Source organism: Doryrhamphus excisus, linkage group LG10, assembly GCF_037039965.1.
Source record: "Doryrhamphus excisus strain RoL-2023G ecotype Guam linkage group LG10, RoL_Dexc_Guam_v1.1, whole genome shotgun sequence".
In the NCBI taxonomy this organism is placed as follows: Eukaryota; Metazoa; Chordata; class Actinopteri; order Syngnathiformes; family Syngnathidae; genus Doryrhamphus; species Doryrhamphus excisus.
The window spans coordinates 14542633-14556967 of NC_136366.1; the positions used below are offsets into that span (position 1 = coordinate 14542633).

Consider the following 14335-nt stretch of genomic DNA (forward strand, 5'->3'; position numbering starts at 1 on the left):
CTGATCTTTCTAGTTAAGCATCAACTTGAAGGACTAAAAACCTGAAGGGCATTTTTTTTTTAAGTCAAGCCAAGTCAGTCACGGTGAAGTAACCCCCGTGGAGACTGTTGTTGACATTTCAGGTCGGCAACCTGTCACAGGCTAATATCTTACAGGCGGCTGCAGCATCTGTTTGTTGATGATTTATGCTGAAAAGTATTTGCATCTTGTCAAATCTGCAAGTGTGCTGCTTTAATCTGTTTCACAACTTTAGATACACATGCGTCTAATGAGAGCCAATAAAATAGAGCATTATACACCGAAGGCCACATACTGAAAAATGAAAGGATGCAAGGCCCACTTTGATATTTTTGTACATCAACACATGTAGATATGCAAAGAGGTTATATACTATATATTTCAAGAAAAATAGCCTGCATCTCATATTTATGAAAAAGTTATTAATATGAACGTCAGTCTTTGCTCCATTTTTCTCCCAAATATTTCAAATTTCTTTTTAAATCATCTTCGCAAATTTTTTTCTCAAAATATGATGACTTTATTCTCGTAATATTTTGACTTTATTCCTATAACATTCCAAACATTAGAAACATTTTGTTTGGTTTCTTTCTCATAATATAAGAAACCATTATTTTAAAATAAGGTATTTATTTGTTTTTCTTTTAATACTTTGACTTGAGTCTTGTTTTTTTTCCCATTTCTGCCATTTTTATTACACATTATTATTGTATTTATTATTTTATTTCAACTTTCTTGTCATTAATGCTTTTTTCTTAATTCTGACTTTATTTCTATATAATTTGGACCTATTTTTGTAATTTTATAGCTTTTCCCGTGATCTAATTATGAATAAAAAAAATAAGTTTATTTGTTGCTTTGTTTTTCATATCAGGACTTTCCTTAACATTTCAACTTTATGCTACTAAAATGGCATTATTTGTTTATCCTTTTATAATGATGACTCTTTCGCATTAGATTGCACAATTCTTCAATCAATATTTTGACCTTATTCTTGAATAATGACTTTCTTTCTTTTTATTTTGTGTGATAGGCCAATTAAAAAAAAAACACACACAGCCATATGCTGCAAATGGCCCGTGGGTTGCATTTTGGACACCCCTGTTTTGTACTGTTGAATCATCCCACAACAAGAGATAAAACAGGCAGCATGTTTAAGAGCAGTGTTGGAGTTATCTGTCAATATCTGTGCCAGCCTTTGGAGTCAAAGCCCGAGGACCATATCTCATCTCTGTAATAAGTGTGACTAGCTATAAGATACACAGAACTGATTATGTTTATTTATCTACCGCTCTCTGGCTTCCTCATTTAAATGAGACCGATTATCATAAACACTTCCGTCTTTTTTTCAGTTGTGTTGTTCCTTGTAGCAAATTGAATTACAATGAGCTGAGAGTCACAATTGACTCCACTCAGAATGAGAGGGGGAGGACATGGAGAGGGTGTGACCGTGTCAAAGAGGGGAGAGGAGTAGCAGCGACTCCCTCTTATGATGTCACGCACTCGCACAGTGGGATTTTTTGATATGCTACTGTTTTTTTTGGCGGCATTATTATTAAAAGCATGTACCAGTATAAGTTGCATTTTTTCATAGTGTAACTTGTAATACATAAATAACATGTGTTGCCCATGATGCCACTTCATATGCACAATGAGGTTGGTGTTAAACCTACACGGTTCTGCGCCACCATGGGAAATTTGTGCATGACGAGTTTTGGACTCAGCTGTAACTTTTTTTTTTCTTTAGTGCCACACAACTGATTTATAAAATATGACTGTTTGATAGGATGCATACAGGTGTCACATCATGTATTAAAAATACCTTCTTTGAGAACATGCTGACCTGTATTAAACATCTAAGGTTTTATTGTGTCCAGATACTTTAAAAGGCTTTTAGGCTTTTAGTTTAGCTGGCATCTATTACACGAACCACTTTAATTTGGGTGACTTTTGGCAGGCCAGGGAGCCGCCTTTTGAGAACGCCTGGTCTAATTAGAGATGTTTGTTTCCTATGATCAAACATAGGATAAAAAAAAAAAAAAACATTCAAAGTTTTGTTATTTACTGAAAAACATTTCTTCATCTCCGCCTTTTTATGTGTTTTGTGCAGAGTGCTCACAGAACTGGTGTCGAAGATGCGGGATATGCAGATGGATAAGACAGAACTGGGGTGCCTTCGAGCTATAGTCCTTTTCAATCCAGGTAACCATGACTGAGCTTTTTTGCAGTGGATCTTTGAGCAAATTGTACATAATCATAAGTATAACTGATGCTTGCGAACATACCACCGTCTACTCTCTGGCAGTACTTGTCTGCCAGATACTGCTCGACACTAAAACACTCTTTTTATTCATCCAATCCAATCCATACATGAATTGAATTGAACTGAATTGAATGCTGCTCCTTAACACACCTGGTCTGCCACAGAAGAAGAAGAAGATGTAGCACAAGGGTACAGTGTTACCAACAATGCGAGTTCATTTGTAGTTCTAAACATATTTGTTTTGCTTGTCATGTTGTCTGCCCCCACACAATGACACCACAGAAGACTGTCTCGTCACTTGTCTGACCTGAGCTCCAAACTAACAACATGCTGTCGCTGAAACCTCACGGCGCCAAAGTAACCCATTAAAGCCAACCACCAACATGACCCAGTGTGGGAGTCTCCGTCCCTCTGAGGCCAGTGTGTATCGGACCACCCCAGGCACACTGATTCTCTGTGTTCCACTTTTGTTTGGGCCTCCACCGGGCCGACTGGCTCTGCTTCGCTCTTCTGCTCGAGTCCTTGTTAATTAGAGTTCAGCAGATTGTTCCGAGAGGAAAAAGAGAGCGCTCCGTTCTCTCTGTGTGTCATCTTGAGTTCAACCATTAGTGGTAATTGTTTTGTGTTCATTGCCAATGTTAATCAATGACATCATCAAAGAGGCGTGTAAATGGCACAAATCCAGAATGCGGTCCTCAATGGGGCAGCGGGGTTAAAGCTCAACTTGTTATTATAAATTCCTGTCCTTCATTCAGTGTTCACTTGTTCATAGGCATAAAAGCAGCAGCAGGCTTTCTGAACCTCCTTTAAGTGTATTTCATTATTATTTCTGACTCTGTGTGTGTGTGTGTTCACAGACTCCAAGGGTCTGTCAAACCCAAGTGAGGTAGAAGCTCTGAGAGAGAAAGTCTATGCGTCTTTAGAGGCCTACTGCAAACAGAAGTACCCTGAGCAGCCTGGCAGGTATAAAAACACACTTCACCTTTAACTCAGTACTCACAGTGTACAGGAAATACAGCAGGATGGAGTCGCCGCACATTGAAAATGAGTCAACACACAGCCATTATTGTCGAAATAGCTGGCAACATACGTTTTTTTATATCTGGCCTACAGTTAAGCATGATGGTACTGTCACGGTCTGGAGTGGCATGAGTGCTGCCGGCACTCTTGATCTGTGGTTCATTTGGGGATGAATGAATGCCAAGATGCACTGTGACATTCTGAAGCAGAACATGATCCCGTCCCTTGGGAAACTGGGCCACATGGTAGTTTTCTAACATAATACCGATCCCAAACACTCCAAGATGGCACATGCGTTTCTGAGGAAGCTGAGGGTAAACCGAATTGACCTGTGGAGTATCCTCGAACTGAACATGAAGGGAGCGGGAGAGGTAAAATGTGCATCCCCAAGAGGATTAAGGCAGTGTTCAATAGCAATGGTACTCACAGTTGGGGCACAATTTTTGGACATGTTCTCCTTGAGGTGCGTTCACTTTTGTTCAACAATAATGGTTCTGTGTTGAATTATTTTCAGTCGGCACTCACCACTTCACGCTTCAACTTGTTGGTCACCTCTTCAGACACAGTCTCAAGTTCTTGTTGTTTTAATGCACAATATTAGACACATGCAATCCAGAAAATGATATGTAAATGTTACAGATACATGTGATAGATACAGAAACAACAGATGGAATGATACAGCACTCTACAAGAAGCAATGAAGTCTGTAAAATTAAATAATAATAATAAAAAATTGTTACAAATATAATGATGAAAATGGTAATATTAATGACGATCATAATAATGGTGATAATAATAACAATAATAATGGTAATAATGATAAAGATGGCGACAAGGCGGTCGAGTGGTTAGCACGCAGACCTCACAGCTAGGAGACCAGGGTTCAATTCCACCCTTGGCCATCTCTGTGTGGAGTTTACATGTTCTCCCCGTGCATGCGTGGGTTTTCTCCGGGTACTCCGGTTTCCTCCCACATTCCAAAAACATGCTAGGTTAATTAGCGACTCCAAATTGTCCATAGGTATGAATGTGAGTGTGAATGGTTGTTTGTCTATATGTGCCCTGTGATTGGCTGGCGACCAATCCAGAGTGTACCCTGCCTCTCGCCCAAAGACAGCTGGGATAGGCTCCAGCACCCCCCGCGACCCTCGTGAGGAAAAGCGGTAGAAAATGAATGAATGAATGATAAAGATTATAACAATAATGATAACAACAATAATATTACAATGATAATAATAACAGGTGAAAACAAGACTGTGGCATGAATATGATTATATTTTGCAAAAAGGGGTAGGCATTTATAAGCGTTTGTTGCAGCCTACTCCTTTTGGGCTTGTGATCAGATAGTTGAATACAAATGTAAATAATGGAAATTTATATTTTGATTGATGTAAGAAATGCACTGTAATGTTTCATATATTTGCCCAAATAAAAAAATAATTAAAAAATTGCACTCTATCATGATTTTTCCAACTACAATGGTCCCTTGATTACCATGGTTAATTGGTTCCAGATCCGACCGTGATCAGTGAATTTCTGGAAAGTCGGTTTTTGAGTTCAGTTGTTTTGGTGCCCAACGGAAATGCCGAACCAAACCAAACCAAAACCGAACTACTTGGTATAAACCTGACTTAACATTCCTTTTGTGTAACAGGTTTGCCAAGCTGCTGCTGAGGTTACCGGCGCTGCGCTCCATTGGCCTCAAGTGTCTGGAGCACTTGTTCTTCTTCAAGCTCATAGGCGACACGCCCATCGACACTTTCCTCATGGAGATGTTAGAAGCTCCCCATCAAATGACATAATACAGATCTCCGTTATTATTCAAACCCTTGGTCAGAAGCAGCAGGGTCCTTTTTTTAAAAAAAAAAACGTCCAGAGACAAATCATGGGATGACTTTCCCTCGCTTCATCGTCGCTCTCCCCCTGAAACAAGCTCATCAAGGGTGTGTTTTTTTACCTTGTAAAGTTCTATAAATAAGAAATCTATATATATATATGAATGAGATGCGGTAAAGAGGAGACAAACGCAATGTACTGAGCCATCGTTGGCATTTCCCCAACACCTTGACAAGACGATTCAGCATCCTAACACAGTGGGGGCGTGATGATGGGACACCACGCCCTGTGAGCGGGACAATCTCTGTGTAGACCTCTTGCTGTCATCAGGACTCATTCAAAACAACGTCTTCTTGAGGAACTCAACTGGACGCAACATGTCTTGCACTAGTTGTTTTTGTTTTCTTTTTTTTTTTATGGTGTCAGCTTTCTGGGATCTAGACCGGACTTCACAGGTGTGCTACCGAGACTGCAAGTGATCAAGAACCTCAGGTGACTGGCCCTGGTCCAAACCAATCCAACCATGTCTTACTGTATCAACACTGTGCAACAACATTGGCGAGGGTGAGTCCACAAATTCGCCTCATCAGGAATATGTTGAGATGTGGGTACGGTTAGGGGGGGCGTAGGACAAGCGGGTGGGGTGTTTTTGTAAGTACAATCTGCACAGTGGTTTGTGCACACAGGAAGAAGCCAGGCTGTTGTCAGTGACGCTACATGCCACCGACAACTGGCATTCGAACATTCTGCCTTTTATTTGTTTTGGGTTTTTTTTTTTTTGTTGGAATGCGACATTCGAGCTAATGATGTCACCTCGCGTCATTTCACCAGCCGCACCCCCTCCTCCTTTCCAACCTCCGCTCAACGCTGCAGGTGTGAGCCTCACGACGTCACCTCATATCTGTCTTGGCAGGAAGTTACAACCATAAACAGTATTTTATTTTCTCCATTTCAGAGCAGCACTGCACGATTACCTCAACTTGTCACCCCTTTTTCACCGTGAACAGTATCGAGAGAAGCGCTTGTCATTGCAGCATTGAGTGTTTGTTTATTTGTTACTTTGCACTTAACCTCATGACAGAGCGCAATCAACCTCGGAGGTGGGAATTTGGCCCCCAGCCCAATCAGGAAAGCCTCCTAGTGGGACAAACAATCAGTCTCTCTGCACCGTTTATCCAAAATCTGAAATATGCCCATGTTTCCTCCAAATATGCTCTTATTCTACATTTGTACTGCACACCAGTTTGGTTCTCTCATATTTTCATGACAGCCACTTCTCAGCTCTCTGATTCATTGTTGACTTTACCGTATTTTCCAGTCTATAAGTTGCATCAATCCAAAAAAAAATGGGAAAAACAACACAGTAGTTGCACTGGACTATAAGTGGCATTTATTGAGATGTATATTTCACAATATTCAAAACCATTAAAATACATTTCATCTGGAAAAGCAAGGTATTCAACACACAGACCAACAAGGCTGAGAAAGTGTCCAGTATGTTAACATAAAACAGTCATTCATCTGCATAAATCTGCATATGACTAGTAAGCAAGTTCACCGAGCTCCCGATCTAATTGCACATCATTGAATCCATTGACTCTGTGACCCTAATGAGGATAAGCGTCATAGAAAACGGTAATGTTCAGTGGAATGTTGTTCAGCGTGTTTTAAGGCTAAAGATGAAAACGTAGGCCAAAATAATGCCTTTGTTTGTATATAAATATGCATTTCAAATTGTTTTCACATGGTTTTAAAATGTATGTTGTGTTAACGTTTTTGGCTTTCCGGAACATATTGATTGGATTTACATTATTTCTCATGGGTACACTATGACAATGAGTATACGGGTATATCGGCAAACTCGGAAAAAAGTGCCACTTATAGCCCGGAAAATGCAACACTTCGGAATCAATCAGCTTTTGTTTTGTTTTTTTAAGCCCTCGTTTGTATATAAATGATGGAAGTTGACATCTTAATCAATAACTAAAAAAAAAAAAACACTAAACAAGAATAGACTTTTATAAATTGTCTTTTTATGGACATGTTCGCCATTCTTTCCTAAGCACTTTGATGCAGTCAGGACCTGAGCACTGTGTTTTGTTCATACAAAGGAGATGTAACGTACATTAACATTTTCACTTGATTCTAAATTGGCTCAACTTGATTGGAAAGTACACAAAGGAGAAATAGGGCCACACTGAAAAGACGAAAAAAGAACCATAATATGATATAATGACATTGTGGTTATTAAAAGTTTGGTAATTTTACAACTTTTTTTTCTCGTAACAGCTTTATTATTCCAATGTTACAAATTTTTACCAATTTTTTTCTCATAAGATTGCAACTTCATGGTGACAATATGACATTGGTCTCCTCACTTTTGCACATATTGTGATTTATTCCGTTATAAAACTATAAAACTTTGTACGATTTCATGCTTTCGACATTAAAACTTTAGTCTTGTAAAGATAAGACACCTTTATTCTCACAATATTATGGTTTAATTTTCTTGTATCGACTGAATACTTCCAACTTTATTCTCGTATTGATGCAACTTTGTTCTTATAAAATGCAGAATTGTCACGCAACTTTTTTCGCCTGGCAACTTAATTGTCGTAGTGCGATTAAATTCTTTCAATATTACAACTTTTTTTTGGACCATTATGAGTTGTTCTAAGAACAATATTCCAGCGCCACAACATTTTCTCGTGATACCCAATTTCGACTGTATTTTTAATTCTAATACTAGGATCCGTATTGTTGGTGATATTTCTTAAAATTACAAAAAGCCCCACGAAAGTTCATTTGCAACTGTAAACATATTTGTTTCCATATGAACAATTAGGAAAATTAGACAATTACATCGACGTATGACTTTATTTTAATAACATGACGACTTTTTCTGTCAATATTATGCCTTCAATAGTACTTTTTTTTTTCTTTTCAGTCTTGCCCAAATACTCCTTTGTTGTCTTTATTCTGACGGCACCCTGACAAAATGACCATGTGAGCATGTAAGGTTGACACTTAATTGATCGTAAAAGGAACTTCATGACATGTTTACATAATTATCTTCTGATTTGTGTCCCCTTTCACACAAGGCCTTGGTTGAGCACATCTGGAGATGTTCTCTCAGCCCTCCATTGGAGCAAGAATGAAGCAAACAGCTGTCAAGTGGTGTTAAACAATAATCTGCGAGCTCCCTCTAGTGTGGGGAGTTAGCAACTGCAACACCATTCGCTTTAGGCTTCATTTTTGACAGGAAGGCAGCACTTTCTCACAGGGTTTGGGTCAAATGTTTTTATTTGAATTCACACACACGGGCTTTGTGCTTTGTATTGCCAAAAAAGAGAAAAAATAGCAATAACTTTTGATGACTTATTGGAGTGTCTCAGCAGCCTGTGTTATTAATACTAATACAAACTATCCAGGTGACAGTATTGACTGCCAGGTATTAGCTCAGTTTACAGTATTTATATGTTAAAAACTAAAAAAAAATTAAGCAAATAGCAAGAATCTTCTTTTTTAGCGTTACAGTTTTTTATTCAAAATTTTGGACTAATTAGATACTTGTTTTGGGTTTGTTTTTTGTTTTTGTTTTTCAAAAATACGACAAAAAAAAATGCAAATTATCTTTGTTGACTGTGATCACCGATGCAGGTCTTCTAAGCCATAAAATGTGGACAATGAGTGAAAATAAAAACCCAACATAGAATGATACCTTCATGGATGCTTCAGAAAGTAACGCTTATATTTTGTTGATATGTATATTTGTATATATTTATAAATATAAATATATGGGAAGATATGTTCCAATATAGAAAGAGGGAGGGGGAGTCTGTCAGACCAAACTATTCCACACCAGAGTCTGATGGTGTTTTTACACACTCATCAGTGGGCGCTTATGCTTATGCATTGCAACCTTTGTCTAAAATTATTTTAAAAATAAACCGCAGAACCCCGGTAGCTCTAAATGTAAAAGAAGCTTTTCAGCAGTTTATGGGACCTCAAAAAAGAAATATGTGTGTGTGTGAGTGAGTGAAAGAAAGAAGACAAGAGACTTTAAACCCTCAAAAGTGTATGTTTTACTTGGCAATTGTTGAAAAAAAATGTCATCAGGATAAAGCTGAGCTTGTGACACAATCACTGCTTTTTTTTGTTGCATAGACGGTAAAATATTCAAGAAAATGTCAAAGAAAAATGTTGAAAAAAGATCTATTTTTGTACAAAGGTAATTTTATCCCTGGCTTATGGACTCTTTTTTTTTCTCCCTGTTCTTGTGGGCTGTTGTGGAACGCTTGGAGAGCAAAAAGTGGACAATGTCAAAGAGGAGGTGTTGCTAAAAGTGTCGCTTTTACTTTGTCGTGTTGAAGCCGTCGCTGCAAAGTGACAAACGTTCTCTGTCATACTTTTGTGTCTACTTTTAAGGAGATGGAATTTTTGTCATCTGTTCCTTGTGCGTTGTCCTCTGATGTTCTTTCGTGGGCAGACAAAAAACGTATTAAAAAAAAAGAACAAAGTGAACATGACTTGTGTGTGTTGTTGAGGATGTATGCTTTAATTTTAACATTACTTATAAGAAAGCTACATTGGCAAAATAATAGGATTGGACAAAGGCTTTCTTTATTTAACCGAGTCACAAAATAATGATGGTGCTTTAACTGGTGAACTTTTTACCGCAAATTGAAACTCAAATGATGAATGTTAGCGCGCAGACCTCAGAGCTAGGAGACCAGGGTTCAATTCCACCCTCGGCCATCTCTGTGTGGAGTTTGCATGTTCTCCCCGTGCATGCGTGGGTTTTCTCCGTGTACTCCGGTTTCCTCCCACATCCCAAAAACATGCTAGGTTAATTAGCGACTCCAAATTGTCCATAGGTATGAATGTGAGTGTGAATGGTTGTTTGTCTATATGTGCCCTGTGATTGGCTGGCGACCAGTCTAGGGTGTACCCCGCCTCTCGCCTGAAGACAGCTGGGATAGGCTCGTAGAAAGCGGTAGAAAATGAATGAACGAATGATGAATGTTGATGGCCGTTGCAATGACTAATCATTTACAGTTTTTGCCCCCTTCATGATTTTTATTTTTTTTTTTGCATAAACATAACTGAGATTTATCTATAGCTTTGGGACTCCAGCAAACCACAGTGAGAGCCATTCACCACAAATGGCGAAAACATGGACATTTCCCAGAAGTGGATGGCCAACCAAATTTACAAATTTGCAAGAACGCAGGGACAACTCATTTAAGAAGTCGAGAAAGAACCCACAACAACATCCAAAGAACTGTATAAAATTTGAGATTGTTTTTGTTAAAAAATAATAATTCCATAAAAAAATATCAAATTATTTACGGTGGCTTAAGAACATTTTAAAGGGCCTGAAGCCCCCTTAATGACGCTACTGCACAACATCGTCAATATAGGCCTCAACATTGCCCAAGCCATGCAATACAACATGCATGAGCCTCGGAAAGGTGGCACCAGCGTTCCTCAGACCAAAGGGTATTCTCCGGTATGCAAATAACCCATCTGGGATTACAAATGCTGACAGTTCCCTGGCACGTGCTGTCAGTGGAACTTGCCAATACCCCTTTAAGTAAATCAAATTTACTAACATAGCAAGCTGATCCAATTGGGTCCACACAGTCGTCCATCCTAGGTAACGGATATGAATCTGGGGTGGTGACACTGTTAAGTTTGCGGAAGTCGGAACAGAACGGTGGACTGGTGGACCAAAATGCACAGTGAACTCCATAGGCTATTGCTAGGCTTTGCAATGCCATTTTTCACCATATAATCAACTTCCTTTAGCATCAGGGCACGTTTTTCATGATTGACCCAGTATGCAGGTTGTTATATGGGTTTGGCATCGCCAACATCAATATCATGGGCCAGCACACTTGTCTCGGAGGGAACATCAGAAAAAATATTCTTGAATTCATTCAGCATATTCACCATGTCTGATTTCTCCTCAGCATTTAAATGGAACAAGTAATCCTCCAGATTGTTAAGGATCTCCGAGTTTCCAAGATGGCCTACAGGCCTAGACTGTTTATGGTCGTCTGCGTGTGCTGAGTCAGATTTTAATACAGCACATTCACCAACTCGGGACTCAACCATTCCTTCACTTATCTTACTTTTGTCATAAAATGGTTTAAGCATGTTACTGTGGCACAACCTTTGTTTTTTATGGTCTGGTGTAGATTTATTTTTTTGTTTATTAAAAACTTGGTTCCAATTTTCTACAAGAAAATTGGAACCACTTTTTTTCTGCACAAAATGAGATGAAAAATAAATAAACAAATCAAGAATAAAGAAAATCAATCAATCAGTAATAAATAAATAAATATAATAATAATAACGGCAAATAATAAAAATGTAAGAAACCACATATAGTTGGTGGGTAGACAAATTATTTTTGTCAGATTAAAATGAACAAAGCATTATTAGAGCCCTGTAGACATGACAAAACACGACTATAGTCACATTTATACTCTTTTTATTTACAACATATTGCGCAACTGCAGGGTCTTGAGACACATGCTAACTCGCAAACTAGAGAGCTAGCGACCTAAACGGTAGCCTTCAAGTTATTTCCTTTAAACTTAAATAGCCCAAAACTTACCACTTCCACACAAACAGGGAGGATAACTATTAACAGTTATTTAACCTTTAACATGAACATTAATCAAACGTAATAATTTTTTCTGGGTACATGATACCATACAGCATCCATATCAAACTTGCACGGGCCGCACTAACATTAAACTTTCATATCAAGGCGGGGGCCTCAAACTAGCATCTACTTCCCATTTTGACACTGGAGGTAATCTATTATTTTGAATGTTGAAATCAATCATTCCTGTCAGAACACTTATTAACATGATATGCGGTTTCTTCTAGGAAGCAAACTGTGGCTTCGTTTTGACACCAAGACTCAAAACGTGACAGCAGATGCCACAGTTTTATTTCATTTGAACATGCATCAGATTACAATTGAATGCATCCCATAATCAGTTCAGTTACACATGTCCAAAAGGAGTAGGAAGAAGCAAAACTTATTAAATCCTACCCCTCCATCTGGTACTTTTACAATCAGTAACTGTTACATTTGTTCACTTCCTGCTTTCCATAATACAGTTTTTTTTTAAATAATGTACCTCGTACAAGTACGGGGTGATATAATATGAGCAGGATGGAAAATCCTTTGGACTACTGGGAAAGACAAAAAAACCCTGTACTTTTTTATACACGCCATGCAAAAGAATTTTCTCAAAAAAGAGGAATCTCCTCAAACCACAAATTGTAGAAAAACTATTATTTTTTGAATAAAAATCAATAAAATCTCCAATGTCTTGTCCAAGTTACACAAGCATACATCTTCAGTGCTCCACTTCAAATTACACAAGCACTTTAACTGTCCTCTGCCTGCATGAGCCCAATGCCAGGTAACATAAAACCATAACAAAGTAAGCCATATCACATGATGCTGGAAGCATTTATTGACATGAAAACATTCAGTATTTTATATATACTGTATATTTTTCTTAATTTTTTTAAGATGACTCATTTGGCAATGAAAATTGTGTAGTACATAATAATAAGAGCCAAAACATCACATGAAACACACATGAAGCATCAAGAAATGAACCACTTCTCGAACCAGTTGACTGAAATGGTTCAAAAGCCTATGAGGTTTCATGTCACCATCACTAAATAATACATTTTATTTCTAAAGCACTTTTCAAAATACACAAACGCTTGAGCAAGAGAGTCAACTGAGGGTGTTGACTCTCACAAACATTCACAAAGAAAAAAAAAAACAGAAGTGAGCATCAAATGCTCCTTTTATACCCGCCCAGCCCTGCTGATTACTCAGACCTTCAGCTGGGAGTGGACACCACAGGTTCTTCCACTTGCTCCTAATGAACAAGGTGATTCTTGTGGGGAAAAAAACAAAACAAAACTCATAACAGTGACCTCAAATTGAAACCAAGTTCTGCATGATGGGCGGAAAGGAGCTAAAACAAGTCACTATATAAGAAATAAATATTATAATTACTTAGATATATATAGATATATATATACAGATGGCTCAAAAAACGAAGAAGGGAAGGTGGGGATCGGAGTTTATATACCATCAATGAATTATAGTATTGCAAAAAGAATACCAGATCAGCTCTCTTCATACAGCTGAAATCATTATGGGATGGCAATGGATAGAGGAAGTAGTATGTTGCGTCGATTCTTTGTCAGCCTTATACAGAATCAAAAGTATGAAATCAAGCAGAGCGGATTTATTATTGGAAATACACCAAAGCCTATTCCAATAAAGAATGGTAATGGTAATGGTAATGGTAATGGTAATGGTAATGGTAATGGTAATGGTAATGGTAATGGTAATGGTTTTATTTCATTTGAACATGCATCAGATTACAATTGAGTGCATCCCATAATCAGTTCACAGTTCCACATGTCCAAAAGGAGTAGGAAGAAGCAAAGCTTATTAAAACCTACCCCTCCATCTGGTACTTTTACAATCAATAACTATTACATTTGTTCACTTCCTGCTTTCCACAATACAGTTTAAGATTTTTTTTTAAATAATGTACCTCACACTGAAGTACGAGGTGATATGACCATACAATGACGTAATGTGTACCATAGTAACTGTCAATATAGAGTATTAAATATAAAACAAATATAAATATAGAATGTTAAAAATAGAAATAGGATTCTGCTGGATGCCTGCACATATCGGAGTGGAGCGCAGATCGAATAGCTAAAAGAGGGACTAGAATGATGGACATGATCAATGTACCTGTGGGTAAAGGAGAAATAAAGGCAATTATCAAAAAACAAATCACGGAAAAATGGCAGAGCAGATGGGATAGGGATAAAAAGGGGAAGGCAATAATACAAAGTTCAAAAAGATGTTAAAACACAAGGGGTGAAGATGAAAAAAAGAAAAGAGGAAACTATCTTAACAAGGCTACGATTGGATCATACTGGGTTAAATAAATTGTTTTTATTAGGCAAAAGCACATGTGAAATATGTATAGAATGTAAGGCCATAGAGAATGTGGAAAATGTACTGTTACATTGTAGGAAATATAGGGAAGTTCTGAATTACATCAAGTTCTGCATGGGAACCGTTTCTGTGACAAGAACCATCCGGGTTTTCCCAAACCAGAAACC

General features: G+C 38.0%; 2 protein-coding genes across 6 annotated transcripts in view; both read left to right on the forward strand.

The window, feature by feature from the left end:
- Nucleotides 1-9659, forward strand: part of rxraa (retinoid X receptor, alpha a) — an 85512-nt gene extending 75853 nt beyond the window's left edge. For 2 of the 5 annotated variants that reach the window (XM_078794174.1, XM_078794177.1), the window contains exons 9-12: nt 2129-2220; nt 3139-3244; nt 4956-5701; nt 8085-9659. In XM_078794174.1, coding sequence (XP_078650300.1) covers nt 2129-2220; nt 3139-3244; nt 4956-5103 — 346 coding nt within the window. In that variant the 3' untranslated portion in view covers nt 5104-5701; nt 8085-9659. Of the gene's footprint in view, nt 1-2128; nt 2221-3138; nt 4745-4955; nt 5702-8084 lie in introns of those variants that run through there. The other 3 variants (XM_078794176.1, XM_078794175.1, XM_078794178.1) reach the window with 3 other exon arrangements.
- The window catches only part of LOC131114761 (bromodomain-containing protein 3-like), a 196983-nt gene that overhangs the window by 160678 nt on the left and 21970 nt on the right, over nt 1-14335 (forward strand). The gene's annotated exons all lie outside the window — the stretch shown is intronic.